Source organism: Naumovozyma castellii, chromosome 10 (assembly GCF_000237345.1).
Source record: "Naumovozyma castellii chromosome 10, complete genome".
Taxonomy (NCBI): domain Eukaryota; kingdom Fungi; phylum Ascomycota; class Saccharomycetes; order Saccharomycetales; family Saccharomycetaceae; genus Naumovozyma; species Naumovozyma castellii.
Genome location: NC_016500.1, coordinates 132,329 through 148,692, shown reverse-complemented (window position 1 = coordinate 148,692; position 16,364 = coordinate 132,329). Strand labels below are relative to the sequence as shown.

The following is a 16,364-nucleotide window of genomic DNA, read 5'->3' as shown; positions in this document are numbered from 1 at the left end:
AAAAAAGATTGGATTGAATTTTAAAGGAAAACCACACCTTTTTTTCTATTTTATTTTTCTTGAAACAGAGGTTTGCCAAATCTTCCTATTGTTTACCAGGTTCTCATTATTAGAAAGTTCATAATCAAACTTTGGTAAAGCAATTATGACTGCATATGTACTAGTGTTCTGGACTTCATTTCTCGAGCTTGTTGCCTGGCACAACCGAATAAATTAAATACAATACACGCAGCTGTATACTTTCCCGTACTCCACCCCCCCTTTCAAAAAAAGTTAAGCACACCCCACACCATGCTCTTACAATCTCACACAGACATCCTTTTTATCTCTTGTTCCATGATAACCTTCCACTGTCGTTTTATATCGCGTTGCACGGATCCTTCCCTAATATATAGATTTTTCAAGACGTTGCGCTGTTTAATTGTTTAAAATTCGAAAAACGTTAACCTACTTAAAAAAGGTAAAGTGCAAACAAGCAATCAATCAATCAAGCAATCGATCAATCCAAGAACAAAAAGATATGTCGAGCATTGACGTTGTATTAACTGTTGGTAAATTGGATGCCTCATTGGCATTATTAACCACTCAAGATCATCATGTAATTGAATTCCCTACAATGTTACTTCCCGAGAACGTCAAAGCAGGGTCCATTATTAAAATGGGCGTAAGTCAGGACTCCGACGAGGAATTGAAGCAAAGAGACGAATTTCAATCATTGCAAGATCAAATCCTCGAAAAATATGGGTTGGAAAAACCAATTGCCCCCGTTTTGAAAGTGGTCAACGTGACTCAAACAAGTTGTGTGTTAGCCTGGGATAAATTATCTCTTGGTTCAGCTAAATTGAAAGCTTTGACTCTTTATAGACATGAAGAACGTTCTATGGTGGTCCCCAATGCGTTTAAAATTACACAAACTAAGATTTCTGGGTTATCTGTGGATACAGACTACGAATTTCAATTGAAATTATCCACCACATCAGGTCAATTTTGGTCTAATAAGATTAAGATACATACCCATAAGATGACTGATATGTCAGGTATTACAGTTTGTTTGGGCCCCTTGGATCCATTACAACATATCACCAAGGAACAAATTTCTGAATGTTTGAAAGAAATTCATGCAAGAGATTTACAAACTAAAGTCGGAATTGATACCACTCATTTCGTATGTAATGAACTTGATGATAATGGTGAAGAAGATGAAGAATTGCAAAAGGCTAAAAACAATAATATTCCAATTGTTAAACCAGAATGGATAAGAGCATGTTGTGTGGAAAAGAGAATTGTTGGTGTAAGAGCCTTTTACGTCGGCGCTGAGTCCACTGTATCAGATGATTATAAATTTCCACCTTTGAAGAACCTTCCTCATCCTACTCAAGAACAAGAATCACCAGTTGAACCTGTACATGAAGAAGTGGGTTCTGTTCCACAAGAAACAGGTACCAATGAATATGAAAGTGTTCCTGCAGATAATGAAGATACCCCTCAACCTAGTGCAATGAATGAATTAAATAATGATTCGGAAAGTACATTTGGTAAAAGTGTCGAACCTGAGGTTCAAGAATCTAATATTGTTGAAGAACAACCCCCTGCTCTAGGAGAAGAACCAGAAGTACAGGAACCCACTACAACGGAAACTCAAGAACCTGCTCTAGAGAAGGAACCAGAAGTACAGGGAACACAAGCAGAGGACGTTTTACCAAAGGAAGAAGAGTTAGCAACTGAACCTACAAAGCTTGAGGGAACTAGCGAGACACAACACATACCAGAATCTTCTGTAGAACAAAATGAAGAAGAACCTCAAATTGTCACTGAGAATTTGGAAGAAGATAATACAGAAGATGTTGAAATAATACAACCCCGCATAGATATTTCAAAAGAGGAAACACTGGGATCACAAGATGAATTAAACACCAAGAGTGATGATCAACCTAATGAAAATACTGAGCAGATTGAGGATGCATCTCAACCACATGAATTGGATTCAACTACTACAGACAAGGACACGGTAACGGAATCGCTCAGTGAAGAAGTAAAGGAAAAAGTTGAAGATCAAGGAGAACCTGAACAACAACCATCCATCGAAGAAGAGGGAGACAATGAGGAAGATGCTGAAGAGGAAGAAGAAGAGAGTGAGTCTACACCAACACCATCCAAGAAGAAGACCACCAACAAGAAGAAGAATAATAAGAAGAAGGGCAAAAAGGGCAAGAAGAAATGAGAGCCCTAACACAAGCCCTATTATTTTAGCCCTACTGGACATGTTATTACGTAAGCGTATATATATAAATAGTTGTTTCTTTTTTTAGCAGCGGAGAAGAAAATCTCAAATTTTAGTTTCGCGTACCGCAACAAAGAAGAATCTTTTCAAATGAAGAAACAGGAAACGTGAACTGGACTCCCAGATCTCGAGCTTGTTACAGCATCGTTATAGCACATTCCGCATCCCTCTCACCCTTCAGTGATCTATCATTTTAAATCCCTATTACCACTCCCCATCACTTGTTGACAGATCGATCTCTCTTACTTTCGCTAATTAAAGATCAATCATATAGATACGCCTACTTTTCTTTGATCTGATCTCATCTGTTCAATCCTGTTTTCTCGAGCCAAAATAGTAGTACCGAAAGCCACTATGTTAGATAAAATAAGCACTCTAAAATGGTCTCATCTATCATTGTTGCTGTTATTGGGATCTTTGATTAACGCACAGGAAGTAAATCCTCAGATGAATAATTCCACTACTAGTTTCCAAACATCAGCATCAGATTCATCGGCAATAAGTTCTGTCTCTTCGTCTCACCTGGAAAGTTCGACAAGTGCAATTTCAAGTAGGACTTCCAGCTCAATCTCTAGCGTTGTCTCTTCAATGCCCAGATTTGTTTCGTCCTCCTCATCCTCGAGAAGAACATCCGTTGCATCAGTATCCTTCACATCCTTTGCATCTTCCTTCAATAGAAATTCATCAACATCATCATCATCATCCAGATCCTCTGCCAGCTCGACGAGGTCTTCCTCCTCATCTTCCTCATCTTCATCTTCCAGAAGAACATCACACTCGAGCTCGTCGACACCATCGTCCATTACAAGCTCCTCTACTTCATCAACCGATACATCTACAAGCATCCCGGCCGATAGAAGGACAGTAACTTCCGTGATCCACGGCAAGACAATCCTGTCAAACCATTACACAACAATCACCTACGAACCATCAAACTCGGCAGGACTATCAAATAAGAACACGTCACATCATGGACTCTCCAAGAAAAATCGTAACATTGTCATTGGTTGCGTGGTCGGTATTGGTGTCCCCTTAATCATTGCCATCTTAGTGGTCATATACATGTTTTGCATACGACCAAAGAAGACAGATTTTATTGATTCTAATGGGAATGTCGTTACAGCCTATAGGAAAAATAAATTTACAAACTTTTGGTACAGTATCATGGGAAAACCTATCAATCCAGATGAATATGAATCCAATTCTCCCCTTGGGAGTGGGAATTCAGATTTGGAGAATGAAATCCATGATGATGATTCCAATCCAAATGGCGTAAATAGAACGGGGACGGTAAGAAGTGATAGGAATGGTGGCAGTGGTCTTGCTACTACTGACTTCAGTGGTCATTCCAACGATTTGATCCTAGAAGAGGAAAAGTTTTATGACGAAGATGGGAACGAACTGAATGCAAGAAATTATTAGTATAGTCTATTCCCCACACCCCATATTTCGTTATTATAATCATCCCCCACCCCAGTAAAGTAAAAAAAGTACTAGCAAGCATTAATTAATTTATAATATACAATACAATACCATAGCATGTTTCATCTTTCCTTTTACACCTTATTACCTACTTGCGTATGTCCGATCGGCCGTAACTAGTCCCCAATATTAGCACTTTCCGTTTTCATAGTAGGCCCCATTTAACAGATTAAAGTTTCCAACATTAAACAATAATTGGTAACAAAAGTATCCTTATTACCAAATGCAGAAGTGCAATGAGGGAAAACCTTTCAACTTCATTGTATGCATTGTTGCGTTCCTCGAAGAATATACGCAGAACGTTCTAAATTTTTTTCGAAAATTCAGTCGCACTTTCCTATTTTGGCCATCAATGACAGCATTCAAAAGAAATTACTAACAAATCTCGCAGATAACCATGTTCAATTGTTTTACAAGATATCAACCTCATAAGGATATTATTTCATACTGAAACGTTTGAATGCGATAATAAACCTCCTCATCAGTACTCGCATTGAGAAGTAAGAAGGTCATCTATGAACTAAAAGAAATTATAAAAGGGCTTCAAATTATCAAGATGATAGTAAAATGAGTTTAACATTTCCCTTTATAATAGAATATAGTATAGTATAAACAAAACAACTAGAAAACTCTACCAACCCGAAACATTAAAAATGAAATTCTCCAGCATTTTATCCACTATTGCCCTATTCTCTGCTTCCACTTTAGCAACTGACATCGAAACTGAAGATGCCACTATGCCACAAGTTCCAGCTGAAGCTGTCATTGGCTACTTAGATTTCGATGGTGACAATGACATTGCTATGTTACCATTTGCCAATGCTACTTCCTCAGGTTTACTCTTCGTCAACACTACCCTTGTCGAACAAGCTAATAATGAAGAAGGCTCCATTTCTTTAGCTAAGAGAGAAGCCGAAGCTGCTGCTAACTGGCATTGGTTGAGATTGGACCCTGGCCAACCATTATACAAAAGAGAAGCTGAAGCTGATGCAGAAGCCAACTGGCACTGGTTGAGATTGGACCCAGGTCAACCATTATACAAGAGAGAAGCTGATGCCAACTGGCACTGGTTGAGATTGGACCCAGGTCAACCATTATATTAAATATATCACTAGAAAAACATTTTATTATTCCTCCGTCTAACCCCTATGTAAATTTATAAACTGACCCAAACCAATATTTTTAAAAAAATTTGATATTATTTCTTTTTACCCAATATTTCGCTTATTACCAAGAAGTAAGTATTCTCAACCAAAATTGGAGCCTTTAACACAGTTTAAAATTCAATGTAGATTATGTTCGGCTGGCAGGTGCATTGTTTTGCGTTAGTTTAGAGCTATCCTTTTTGGAATTTCGGATTAAAAGGGCCAAAGAAGCTTTTTTACTTTCAAGATGAAATTTTACCTCCTTTCTTTTCTCCTGTAATATAAGTATCTTCACTTCTTGTTCTTCATTAATTTTTGACAGATTTCTTTCCTTGGAAGTCTCTAATACGATTTTTTTTTGACTTTGCAATAAAAGTTCCTCGTTCCTACAAATTTCTTCTTCCAGTAATGAAATAGAATTCCTCAACAATGCTTCTCTCTGGCCCAGCCTTTTAGATTCTAAGGAATTCTCTTTCTGCAGACATGCAATTAAATTCTCTTCCCTTACCAGCTGTTCTTGCAAAGCTTGAATTTGTTGAACTAACTCTTTTTTTGTGCTATGGAGTTGAGTCACTTTAAGGGCCGACATCATTAGCTCTTGATCATTCTCCTCAACTTCACTAACAATAGCACCTAGTTTCTCATTGTCTTCCTTAATTGATATATCATATTCAGATATTTGTTTCTGGAGAAAAATTATTTTATCTTCTAATTTTAAGTTACCTTCGACAGCCAGAACAAGGTCATCGCCCTCATCCCCGTATTGTTCACTTCTAATAATCGAGAGATCATTTTGTAGGCGTTTTATATCCTCTCTTAAACTTTTATTTTCCTTTAAGGCTTTGATACGAATGTCTTGCATTCTATTGAATTGTTCTTCTAGATCCAGGTAATGTTTCCCATCATTTTTAATACCATTCTCTTCTACAGAATGTTGCTTTTTCACTTCCTTCAAACGCCTCCTTTCCCAATCTAAATATTCCTTCAATGTTGCAAAAGAGACCTTTTTTTTCCTTTTAGTAGGTTCCCTTTCCTCTATCATACCATAATATTCTTGACTTTAGTTCAACAAGGTTAAACACAGTACTTAAAGAGAGAAGGGATATTAAGTGAAAATACTTTGTTATGCAGACAACAAAAATATGAATGAAGGATTATGTGTTCATTCTTGGAAATGACTGTCGCAAATGGTGACAAAAAATTGAATCATCGGTCTTGATTGATAAAACAGGAAGATAGCAGTAACGGTCAGGTATTTTGACTGGTTTTTTTTCCTTTCCCCAATATGTCTCAAAAAACACTGAAGGAAGAGGGAAGTGTCACTGAAATCATTGATTAATACTCTTTATGTAACTTATTGTTGGAAGTCACGTGTTTTTTAAAATTAAGTGAGATAAAACATTGTTTTAAAAAATTTAAAATAAACTGGTTGTTTGGCCGAGCGGTCTAAGGCGCCTGATTCAAGGGAAAAAAATTCTTTGACTGTGGAACACCGCAGGAACACTCAGGTATCGTAAGATGCAAGAGTTCGAATCTCTTAGCAACCATTATTTTTTAACTTTTTTAACATATAAGAAACTTCTTAAAACATTGGCGGTTAAAATAATTTGAGTTAACAATGTAAAAAAGAGATGCCTAGAAAAACACGTTATGTTGGACACAAAAAAGTTGAATAACTTCTTTCTTAGGAGTTCTAATTCGGGGAAAAACTCATCTTTAGGGCTATTATCAGAATGGACCTCAATTGTAAAAGTTGATAGACAAACATCCAAGGATAAAGGGAATACTCTTATATTACCATCAATATCTCCTGGTTTAATAAAGGTATGTGCAAGAACTCACTTTTAAGGTTAATATCAAGAGTTATTACTAATTAGTACAGATCTGTATCAAATGTACAACGAATGGTACCGAATTACTAGAGGGAAGTGATATATTAGAAAGCTTGTTAACTTCTTTCAAGGCATCTGCTGGTTTTTGGGAAGATCTTCAATATGATATCAACAAAAAACCACCCTTTATAAATGACTCGAACGAAATTGAACTTAGTTTACATTGTAACCTTTGGAACAGAAGTAAAGTTTCTGTTTTATTGGAAGCCCCGTTAGCACTAAGATCTTACAATGATAATTTGCCCTCTTTGGGATACTTTCAAAAATTAGAAATTAATGCTCATTTCACCCACCTAATTGAAGAACCTTTGGAAATTTCTTTTATCAAGACCCATTTCAATGAATTTTTATCTTCGCTGATAATATCGCAATTGGAGTTCCAATATCCACTGGTCTTTTCTAATCTTACAAGAAAGAGATTTTTTTGGCAAGAAAAAGATATTGGACCAGTTTCTTACGCTTTAACCGACTCTTCCAGCTTACTTCCAACACTGGTAACTTTAATGAATAATGATACTACTGCCACAACGGCTTATCAATTGTTGGAATGTCGATCCAACCGATTTGATCCCATTTGCTTTAAAATTCTTCAATAAGTTTTATGAATATTATAAAATCTATATTATATCAATTGAATTCTTTACTATTCCATATATTATCAACAATTGAGACACTATCCTCATCAAATGTTTCCCTTAATTCATTTAATAAGTACTTTTTACTCTTATTTTCCTTGATATTAACAATGATATATTCGACAAGGTCATCATCGTAAACCCCCAAGTACTCTTTAACTAACTCATCAATGATGCGTGATTTTCTTAATCCCAGTAACCTCTGCTCCAATTCCTCATCAGAAAATGGTAAATTGTCTTCTTTTGAGATCGAGGTGGATTGCTCTTTTAACACTTCTGTCTGTTCCTCTTCCTCTTCATTAGATGGGGATGTATCTACAGATTTATCAATAGCTTTCTTAAACGCAAATTTAATTTTAAGTTGCTGTTGTTCGACTCCGGAGGGTGCTGATTTGTTTACTATTGCCTTCTTATCAACATGCTCCATTTCTCCATGATTGGCAGTACCAGAAATTGCAATTGATTGCTGCCCTTGGTTTTCTAAAGTCTTCACATCTAGATCACCATGTTTTTCTCTATCCTTTCGGTCCATTTCAATTTCTTGCTCTTTGAAGGATCTATGGTGGTCATAATATGCATCATTTGCTGAATATAATAGTTCCTTCAAATATAATGCTTTATTCTCCAAGAGAATACTCTCGTAATTTTCTGCTTGTTGGATGCTTTGCTTTAGTTTATTGATCCCTGGCTCAATGTTATTCAATAAGTCTTTTAATAAGCCTTGATATCGTTCGTTAGACTCTTGTTCTATTCTTTCTAAGCGTCTATTTTCTATTATTAAATCGTCCTCACCATCATCCTCATCATCCATTTCATCCTCCTGCTCATCTTCAACTATGGATTGATCGAAAGCATTTTTCGTTTTCCTAATCTGTTCAAAGGTTTTCATCATTTGTTGCTTCCTTCTCTTATTTTCTTCAATGTCTTCTTTTAGTCTCTTCTCTCTTTCAATACTAACCACCTTTGTCCTGAATTCTATAATATCTTTACACAATTGATCCAGCGAATCTCTCGGTAAATCACTTAAGGTATTTAAGTCAATATGATATTGTTCATCATTCAATGCAGCAAGTTCGTTAGAAGTAGCGTTTTTATCAGCATTCTTATTCTTATCTTCTAATTCTTTTAAAAAGGATTTAAATTTGACATCGTTTTCATTAACGTCAATAGTAGACGATGGAGATTTATGATCATTAATAAAATCATTCGTATTAGAATCCCAATGCAAAGTCAAGTTTGTGACCATGCCATCTTCATTTTCCAACGTTCCCAATAATGAACGTAATCGAAGAAGAGAATCAGCCAGCAACATTTCCTCTGATTCACCATCTTCTGAACGAACCCTAATAAATATATCTTGCCTATCTAATCCAGTTAAGTTCATAGCAGTCCATGATTCCACTTGTAGATTCAAACTTATGTAACTGAAAATCGATTTTATGAATGCATCGATTGATTCAATTGATAAATGAGATGGAAGGCCTTGAAGACAAACTGTTTTCAATTGCTGTTCTAACGATATCGGGAGGAACTGTTTCAGAGGTTGATATAACGTGCTGGTAGCTGATGAGGTTGCAGACGAAGTTACCTTACTCGTGGAGTTGGATTCTTTCAAAGGAGAGACCAAAGAGCTACTCTGCGTAACATTATTAGAGGGAGATGATATAAGCTTAGTTTGTGCTTGAAATTTTGAAATGTCAGATTTTAAAAGTGGGATAAAACCTGCTCTTGGAGTTTCACTTTTCCAATTTTTCTCTGAATTGGGCGAAATGAAGTAAAGTTGTGGTGAAATATATATTATCTCACTCATTGGTGCAACGGTAGCAGTTGATGTGTAATGTAGATCCTAAAGTCGCTGAAGGCGTTTTGTTAGACACCAGAAGAGTTCCAAGTCCTGTTTTTCACCAAAGCAAATATTACTTATTGTTCTGAGAAATTCGGCCGAAACGAAATTTGCCAGTTCTTATGATACAATTAAAAATTGTTATTATAGCTAAAAAATCGTCTTTCCGTTCTTATTAGTTGAGAGTACTAAATTCATTCGTTAAATATATAAACTGCATTCTATGCTCCGTAAATGCAATAATTCTAAATCACTTTAATTGTCTTAATCAATTTACTTTCTTTGAGTCCTAGATATACTTATCATTTGGTAAAGATTGTTCAATGATTAAACGTTTAGATTACCAAGAGTTTGTTAGATATTTTTTGTGCGTTGTACTTATTAAACTGTCCAAACCTTTTTCCAATAATTACTGTGGCTTAATCAAGAATTTCCCGATACCTGGTTGATAGGTCTCGAATGTGGCGCACGAAAGGTAATTCTGGAGAGTTTTTCGTCAAGTAGGCTCGTTGAAAGATTTTTATACTCTATAGGTTGCGTATATATAAACACTCTTTCTAAATCCTTGTGGAAAATATTTACTTATCTAAATCCTTCATATCTACCATAATCATTAAAATTGGTTATACGAGTGACTGATCCCCTTCGTTTATTTTATAACCTTCAAATCACAAGAAACACTTCCCGTTTAGGTTGTTCAATGTACCCATATATAATCCACTAATCATGTAATTCTCGGATGAATTGCTTATTGCTTGCAAATGTCTATTTTCTATTGTCTATAATTTTCTGGAAAGGGGTCGGCTGACAACATTTACCGAGCAATCGAAAAGTTTCAAGCATACAATTACTATAACAACTTAACGGAAACTAAATACACAAACAATACAAAACCCAAACTAATAAACGCAATACTAGAATGGCCGGACCCCCTGCTCCTCCGCCTCCTCCACCTCCACCAGGTGTTTTTGCTGCGGCAGCTCCAGCTGCCAAGCCAGCAGCATCTGTAATGCAAGGTCGTGACGCTCTCTTAGGTGATATTAGAAAGGGTATGCGATTGAAGAAAGCAGAAACAAACGATAGAAGTGCTCCTGAAGTCGGTGGTGGTGTAGTATCCGCTTCCTCAGCACCTCCCTCAGCTCCAAAAATGTCTGCACCTCCCATTCCAGGTTCTGCCCCAGCTTCCACAATGGGAGGCCCACCACAATTAGGTGATATATTTGCCGGTGGAATACCCAAATTGAAACATACAAATGCTGATCAAAAGAATATATCCACTCCTCCACCAAGTGCACCACCAATTCCTCAGGCAAATGCTCCTTCTACACCACAGATGCCCACTAATAGACCGCCTCACATGCCCTCAGGGAGACCGATGAAGAGAAGTCATCAAAAAAAGTCATCGGTTTCATCAGTTGCTCCTTCAGTTCCCTCAGCTCCACCTCCACCTCCAATGCCATCACAAGCGGCCCCAATTCCAGTATCTGCCCCACCAATTCCAAGTATGAGTGCACCTCCAGCTCCACCAACCGCTCCTCCTCCACCAGCTATACCTATAACCACTGCGAAGAAAGACTCTAATGCACCACCTGTTGCCCCTCCTGCCCCTCCTATGCCTACAATCTCTTCTCCTGCTGCACCTCCTACTCCTCCAGTGCCATCAATGAATGCTCCTCCTGCTCCACCTCCTCCTTCCATCCCAGTAATGAAAAAGGAATCTCCAACAACACCATCATCTCCACCACCATCAAGTGGATTACCATTTTTAGCCGAAATAAATGCTAGAAGGACAAACAAAGGTGTAGTAGACGATGAAGTCGTGAAGAAAGTTCAAACAACAAAAGTTGCAGCACCAGCTTCAACTAAAAAGAAGACAAAAACACCTAGTGCACCAAAAATAGCAGCACCACCATTACCAACTTCAGCACCGCCTTTACCTTCGTCAGCACCACCTTTACCAACTGCAGCACCACCTCTTCCTTCTTCTAATGCACCTCCACCTCCACCAGTACCATCTTTTGATAGCCCTCCAACTCCTTCAATACCTGCTGATATTCCTTCGGCACCACCATTACCGCCAGCTGCACCTCCTGCACCTGCACTACCTAAACTTCAAGCCCCTGCTGCCCCTGCTGCCCCTGCTGCACCAGCACCGCCAGCACCGCCAGCACCAGCCCTTTCTATACCGTCTGCACCTCCTCCACCTCCAGCAGTATTTGAATCGATTTCTGTATCGTCTTCGGCACCACCTGCAGCTCCTATAAGTAGTGGAGGCGCACTACCGTTCCTCGCAGAAATACAGAAGAAAAGAGACGATAGATTTGTGGTTGCTGAAGATTCAAATTACACTACAAAAGATCATCTTGCTACCACAGCAACCCCAGTTTCTAAAACTTCAACTCCCATGGTAACAGCACCTTCAACAATACCACCATCTGTTAATGAAACACCAACTCCCCCTCCAGCAGCTGCCCCTCCACTACCTTCTGGTAATGGAATGTCATTCCTGGGAGAAATAGAATCTAAGTTAAAAATACATCATGAACCATCTACACCAGAATCTAGTGCCCCAGCTATACCAGCTCCACCACAACAGGGAGCTCCACCAATTCCAATGGCCCCACCACCTGTATCGATAGAGACTTCAAACGCAGCTCCATCTCTTCCATCAGCACCTCCACCACCACCTATAATATCTATGGCTCCTCCCTCAGCGCCACCTCCTCCAACCACCACAGATGAATACGCATATGATGATCTCACATCTACTCATTCACCACCACCTCCACCTCCAATGTCTGCTCCTGCGCCGGTACCACCCGAAACATCATCTTCCACAGGATCATCAACCCCTGGTGTCAAGCATAGGCTTTTTGGTAATGGTGAATCGACACTACAGCATACAGTAAATCAGCATACCAACGCACCAGATATTGACGTGGGGACATATACCATCAGTGGATCGAATGATACTACGGGAGTTAAATTAAACTCAGGGAAGATAACCATTGACGATTCCAGATTCAAATGGAGCAATTTGGATCAAATTCCTAAACCAAGACCATTTCAAGGTAAGATTAAGTTATACCCAAGTGGGAAGGGTAGTTCTGTACCATTAGATTTATCCTTATTTACTACATAATATTATGTATCGTTCTTTTAATAGATATTTACAAGAGTCTTCGACGACATCATTCCCAACCATCTTTCCATCTCTGTTTCCAAAAATTACAATCAAACTTTGGCTTCCCCAATTTGGCATTGACATGATTATGTGCCTCGCACATCCATTGACCTAATTCATCCCTAGACTCCACTTTTGGAGAATGGTTTTCAATATACTTGGCAAAATCCATGGCGCACCAATGGCAAGGGTAAACTTTAGAGAAAATGTTTAAAAAGTCTTTCATTTCACCTTGTTGGTTCAAATTGGGCTTCTCTGGATATTTAGCGGTCATTGCATGAAGAAAGGTCCAAGATGATCTGCCCAATTCTGTAACATCGGGGGGATCCACCTTTCTGTATGTTCTAGATCCAGGAATAAAATCTGTCACAGCAGTATTAAATGCACTTGCCATGGGACTCATTGCTGCAACAGGACTAACCTTTCCTGTAGCCATCTGAAAGTCTAGTAAGGTGTTACAAGATCTGCAAGGTTTCCCATCCTCATCATATATAATCTTCCTCTTTGGCAGATCCTTAGGCTCTGTCATTCTTTAACAATGTGCTAGGTCTGCTTTCTATGAATATGTATAGATCATTCTTGGTGTTAAATTAAAAATGTTTCAAGGTTATTATGATTACGTAAATGAAGATCTACTCAAAGAGACTTTTCCTCGATGCCTGGAAAATTTTTATGCGATGAGCTACTGACAGTTTTCCCTATAGTAGGATGGCATGTACCAAGAAACAGTCAGTTGTATAGTGAATTAGCCTGGAAGAGACGGTGTATAATGAGTGGAAATAATCAAGGTGGTATTAACATACCTGGAATTATTTTGGACGAGTTAAAGAATAAAGACTATTCTAATGACGAAAGATTTAAATCAAAAGGCCAGAATAAAAAGAGAAATGCTGTGAAACAGATAAGTAGGAAGGACAAAAGAAAGCAATTACGTGCCGAAAAGAAAGATACCAAGATAAAAAGCAAGAAACAGCATCGATCTCACCGTGGTACCGAAGAACCTAAGGAAGAAAAGAAACCAGTTGTGAAATCGATACTGAAGAAAAACACTGTTACAAAAGAAAACAAAAGTCACGAAAAGGCAAGTAAATCTGAAGAATCCGAAGATACCAAATTACCATTTTCTTCAGACGATGAATTATCATCAGGGGATTTTGATGAATTTGATGAAGGTGATCTAGATGAAGAAGAATGGGAACAGTTAAGAGAATTAGAAGACGAACAAGAGGAAGGAAGTGCTGAAGACTCTAACGATGATATACAAATGACAGCTGAGGAAACTATGGAAAAACTAAGAGCAATAAAACACTCAAAGCCCAATAAGATGACTAAATCTGTTAGTTTTAAACTTGATAACGATTCTGAAGAAAATAACCATTCACCAAACGCTTCTGATAAAGAAATGACAGTAGAGGAGACAATGAACGCATTAAAAGCAAAGAAAGCCTCTAAACATAAGCAAAGTAAGAAAAGAGAGGTGGAAGTAGAAGAAACAATAAGTTTTCCATTAACTCCTTCGGAACGGGCAGCCTTGGAAAGAGATGAATTAGATATGAAGTATTATGCCAAAAAACTGGGACTTAAAGGTGAGAAGAGGAGAATTCGTGCGAGGGATGATTTTGATGCCATTGGTGGGTTGTTAGAAGGTTTGGATTTTTTTGATAGTTATGGTAAAGAAGACGAGGATTATGGAGATCTTGTCATTGACAAGAGTAAACGTATGGAGATTTCCAGCGAAGATGAATCACAAAGCGACGAAGTGAATGAAGAAGAGGATGAAAATGAAGAAGAGCATAGAATAGAAGGTTTGCCGTCAGATGACGAGCTATCGTCTGGAGATTTTGATGAATTCGACGAAGGTGATTTGGATGAGGAAGAATGGGCACAATTAAAAGAATTAGAAGATGATGACGAACAAGATGAAGGTACTTCGACCAGAAGGAAAACTAAAGAAAACCCCTATGTTGCACCGACACAAGGCTCGAATGAAACATATGTTCCACCCTCCATGAGGAAGAAAGAGTTAGAAGGCAGTACAGAATCAGCTACATCCATTGAGATTAAGAAGAAGGTTAAATCATCTTTAAACAAACTCTCTGATTCTAACATTACAACCATTATAACATCTTTGAACGAATTGTACGATTCATATCCTAGACAATACGTCACTGAAGCAGTCACGACACAAATACTAGAAATTATCAGCCAAAAAAATAAACTATTGGATGGGTTCTTGATGAACTACGCAGCCGTTGCATATTCATTATGGAATTTGAGAGGTATTGAGATGGGTGCATCGTTTATTCAGTCCATAGTAGAAACATTTCTTCAGCATTATGAAAATCAAAGGGAAAATTTGAACAAATTGTCAAAAACTGGAGATGAACAGCCATCCGTTTTTACAAAAGAATGTAGTAACATTATCACATTGCTGGCCTATTGTTACAATTTTGGGTTTATTTCCTGCGTATTGATTTATGATTTAATTAAGTTATTTGTTGCCACACCGAACGAATTTACTACGGAATTACTTCTTAGAATTGTGTCTGTTTCAGGCCAACTTATTCGTGGTGATGACCCATCAGCTTTGAAGGAAATTTTGTCGGAATTATTAAAGAACGTTAAGCCAATGAAAGAGCAATCACCCAGATTAAAATTTCTTTTGGATACGATGTCAGACCTGAAGAATAATAGATTAAAGCCCTCCATCCTGGCCACTGATCACCATTCTTTGAAAAAGATTATAACAGGGGCATTGAAAGCTACTTCAAGCGAACCATTACAAGTGACACTATCTGACATTGAGAATGTGGATACTAAGGGTAAATGGTGGTTGGTTGGTGCATCCTGGAGAGGAAACATGGAAAGTGCGTTTGAAGAAGCCAACACCGTGTCGAAACAAGAAAGAGTCGTCGTATCAGAACTTGAAATTGAAGATGATTTGTTAGATGATATTCCAGACTGGTCTGCAATTGCAAGACAACAGCGTATGAATACGGATGTTCGTAGAGCGATTTTCATAAGTATCATGTCAGCTCAAGATTATATGGATGCTTTTACGAAACTGGAGAAATTGAATCTAAAAAATAAGCAGACCTTAGAAATTCCGAAGGTCTTGATGCACTGTTTATTGGCAGACAGTAGCACCAACGGTTATAATCCATTTTATTCTTTAGTTGCAAATAAAATATGTGAACACCATCACCAGTTGGTAAAATCTTTCCAGTTCTTATTCTGGGATGTTGTTAAGAAATTCGAAGATAAATCAACTTTAGATTCAAGTGATGAAGATGATTTAGTTGAAGATTTTGATGGGGATGACGACCAAAGATTAAAAAATATTTCAAATCAAGGTAAATTTTTCGGATATCTAATATCTGAAGGTCATTTAAAGCTAGATATTTTCAAGCACGTTTCTATAATGGGGGGACTGAACTCTGACGGTGTTTTATTCATTGAGGTTTTGTTATATCAACTTTTGTTATCAGTGGCAAAGAAGTCTGAAGTCAAGAGTAAGAAAAACTCGGGAGGTAAGAAGACATTTGTATACAAAGATACTTACCTTGCTTCTATTTTACTGAATGGTATTAAGCCAGATAATAGATCGGTTATTCTAAAGGGTTTAAAATGGTTTGTAGAAAAGAAATTGAAATATAAAGACTACATCACGGGATCCAAGGGTGAGAAGAATTACGAGAGAGATTTGAGAAGGATAACTTGGGCAGTTACGCAGTTTGAAGAACTCGCCAGAAACGAATTAGAATCGATAGATTATTGACTTATTACTCACTATATTACATATCAAAAATATCTCACTCATAAAACAGTAAGGTTACATGCATACTTCTTCAAAAACACGCTATAATTTTATACATAGATCTATATAATTCATACATTCAAAT

The 16,364-nt window shown here is 37.6% G+C and overlaps 9 protein-coding genes and 1 non-coding gene across 10 annotated transcripts; 7 read left to right on the top strand and 3 right to left on the bottom strand.

The window, feature by feature from the left end:
* Positions 1–520: 520 nt before the first annotated feature.
* Positions 521–2,221, top strand: CHS5 (Chs5p; the record flags this gene model as incomplete). Its single annotated transcript, XM_003678358.1, has 1 exon — positions 521–2,221. One exon carries the CDS (start codon positions 521–523, stop codon positions 2,219–2,221), a length of 1,701 nt encoding a protein of 566 aa, XP_003678406.1.
* A 414-nt stretch (positions 2,222–2,635) lies between these two features.
* Positions 2,636–3,703, top strand: MID2 (Mid2p; the record flags this gene model as incomplete). Its single annotated transcript, XM_003678357.1, has 1 exon — positions 2,636–3,703. One exon carries the CDS (start codon positions 2,636–2,638, stop codon positions 3,701–3,703), a length of 1,068 nt encoding a protein of 355 aa, XP_003678405.1.
* A 713-nt stretch (positions 3,704–4,416) lies between these two features.
* NCAS0J00860 (uncharacterized protein) lies at positions 4,417–4,866 on the top strand (the record flags this gene model as incomplete). The annotated part of the gene is made up of 1 exon (XM_003678356.1): positions 4,417–4,866. One exon carries the CDS (start codon positions 4,417–4,419, stop codon positions 4,864–4,866), a length of 450 nt encoding a protein of 149 aa, XP_003678404.1.
* Positions 4,867–5,056: 190 nt separating this feature from the next.
* NCAS0J00850 (uncharacterized protein) lies at positions 5,057–5,950 on the bottom strand (the record flags this gene model as incomplete). Its single annotated transcript, XM_003678355.1, has 1 exon — positions 5,057–5,950. One exon carries the CDS (start codon positions 5,948–5,950, stop codon positions 5,057–5,059), a length of 894 nt encoding a protein of 297 aa, XP_003678403.1.
* Positions 5,951–6,335: 385 nt separating this feature from the next.
* NCAS0Jtrna4L lies at positions 6,336–6,455 on the top strand. Its single transcript has 2 exons — positions 6,336–6,374; positions 6,411–6,455. It is a non-coding gene; the product is annotated as a tRNA-Leu (tRNA).
* A 103-nt stretch (positions 6,456–6,558) lies between these two features.
* Positions 6,559–7,396, top strand: REC102 (Rec102p; the record flags this gene model as incomplete). Its single annotated transcript, XM_003678354.1, has 2 exons — positions 6,559–6,732; positions 6,833–7,396. The coding sequence occupies 2 exons, from the start codon at positions 6,559–6,561 to the stop codon at positions 7,394–7,396; spliced, it is 738 nt and encodes a 245-aa protein (XP_003678402.1).
* Positions 7,397–7,427: 31 nt separating this feature from the next.
* Positions 7,428–9,245, bottom strand: SNU71 (Snu71p; the record flags this gene model as incomplete). Its single annotated transcript, XM_003678353.1, has 1 exon — positions 7,428–9,245. The coding sequence occupies one exon, from the start codon at positions 9,243–9,245 to the stop codon at positions 7,428–7,430; it is 1,818 nt and encodes a 605-aa protein (XP_003678401.1).
* A 952-nt stretch (positions 9,246–10,197) lies between these two features.
* Positions 10,198–12,420, top strand: VRP1 (Vrp1p; the record flags this gene model as incomplete). The annotated part of the gene is made up of 1 exon (XM_003678352.1): positions 10,198–12,420. The coding sequence occupies one exon, from the start codon at positions 10,198–10,200 to the stop codon at positions 12,418–12,420; it is 2,223 nt and encodes a 740-aa protein (XP_003678400.1).
* A 49-nt stretch (positions 12,421–12,469) lies between these two features.
* On the bottom strand, positions 12,470–12,991 carry NCAS0J00810 (uncharacterized protein; the record flags this gene model as incomplete). Its single annotated transcript, XM_003678351.1, has 1 exon — positions 12,470–12,991. One exon carries the CDS (start codon positions 12,989–12,991, stop codon positions 12,470–12,472), a length of 522 nt encoding a protein of 173 aa, XP_003678399.1.
* Positions 12,992–13,117: 126 nt separating this feature from the next.
* On the top strand, positions 13,118–16,240 carry SGD1 (Sgd1p; the record flags this gene model as incomplete). The annotated part of the gene is made up of 1 exon (XM_003678350.1): positions 13,118–16,240. One exon carries the CDS (start codon positions 13,118–13,120, stop codon positions 16,238–16,240), a length of 3,123 nt encoding a protein of 1,040 aa, XP_003678398.1.
* Positions 16,241–16,364: the final 124 nt, after the last annotated feature.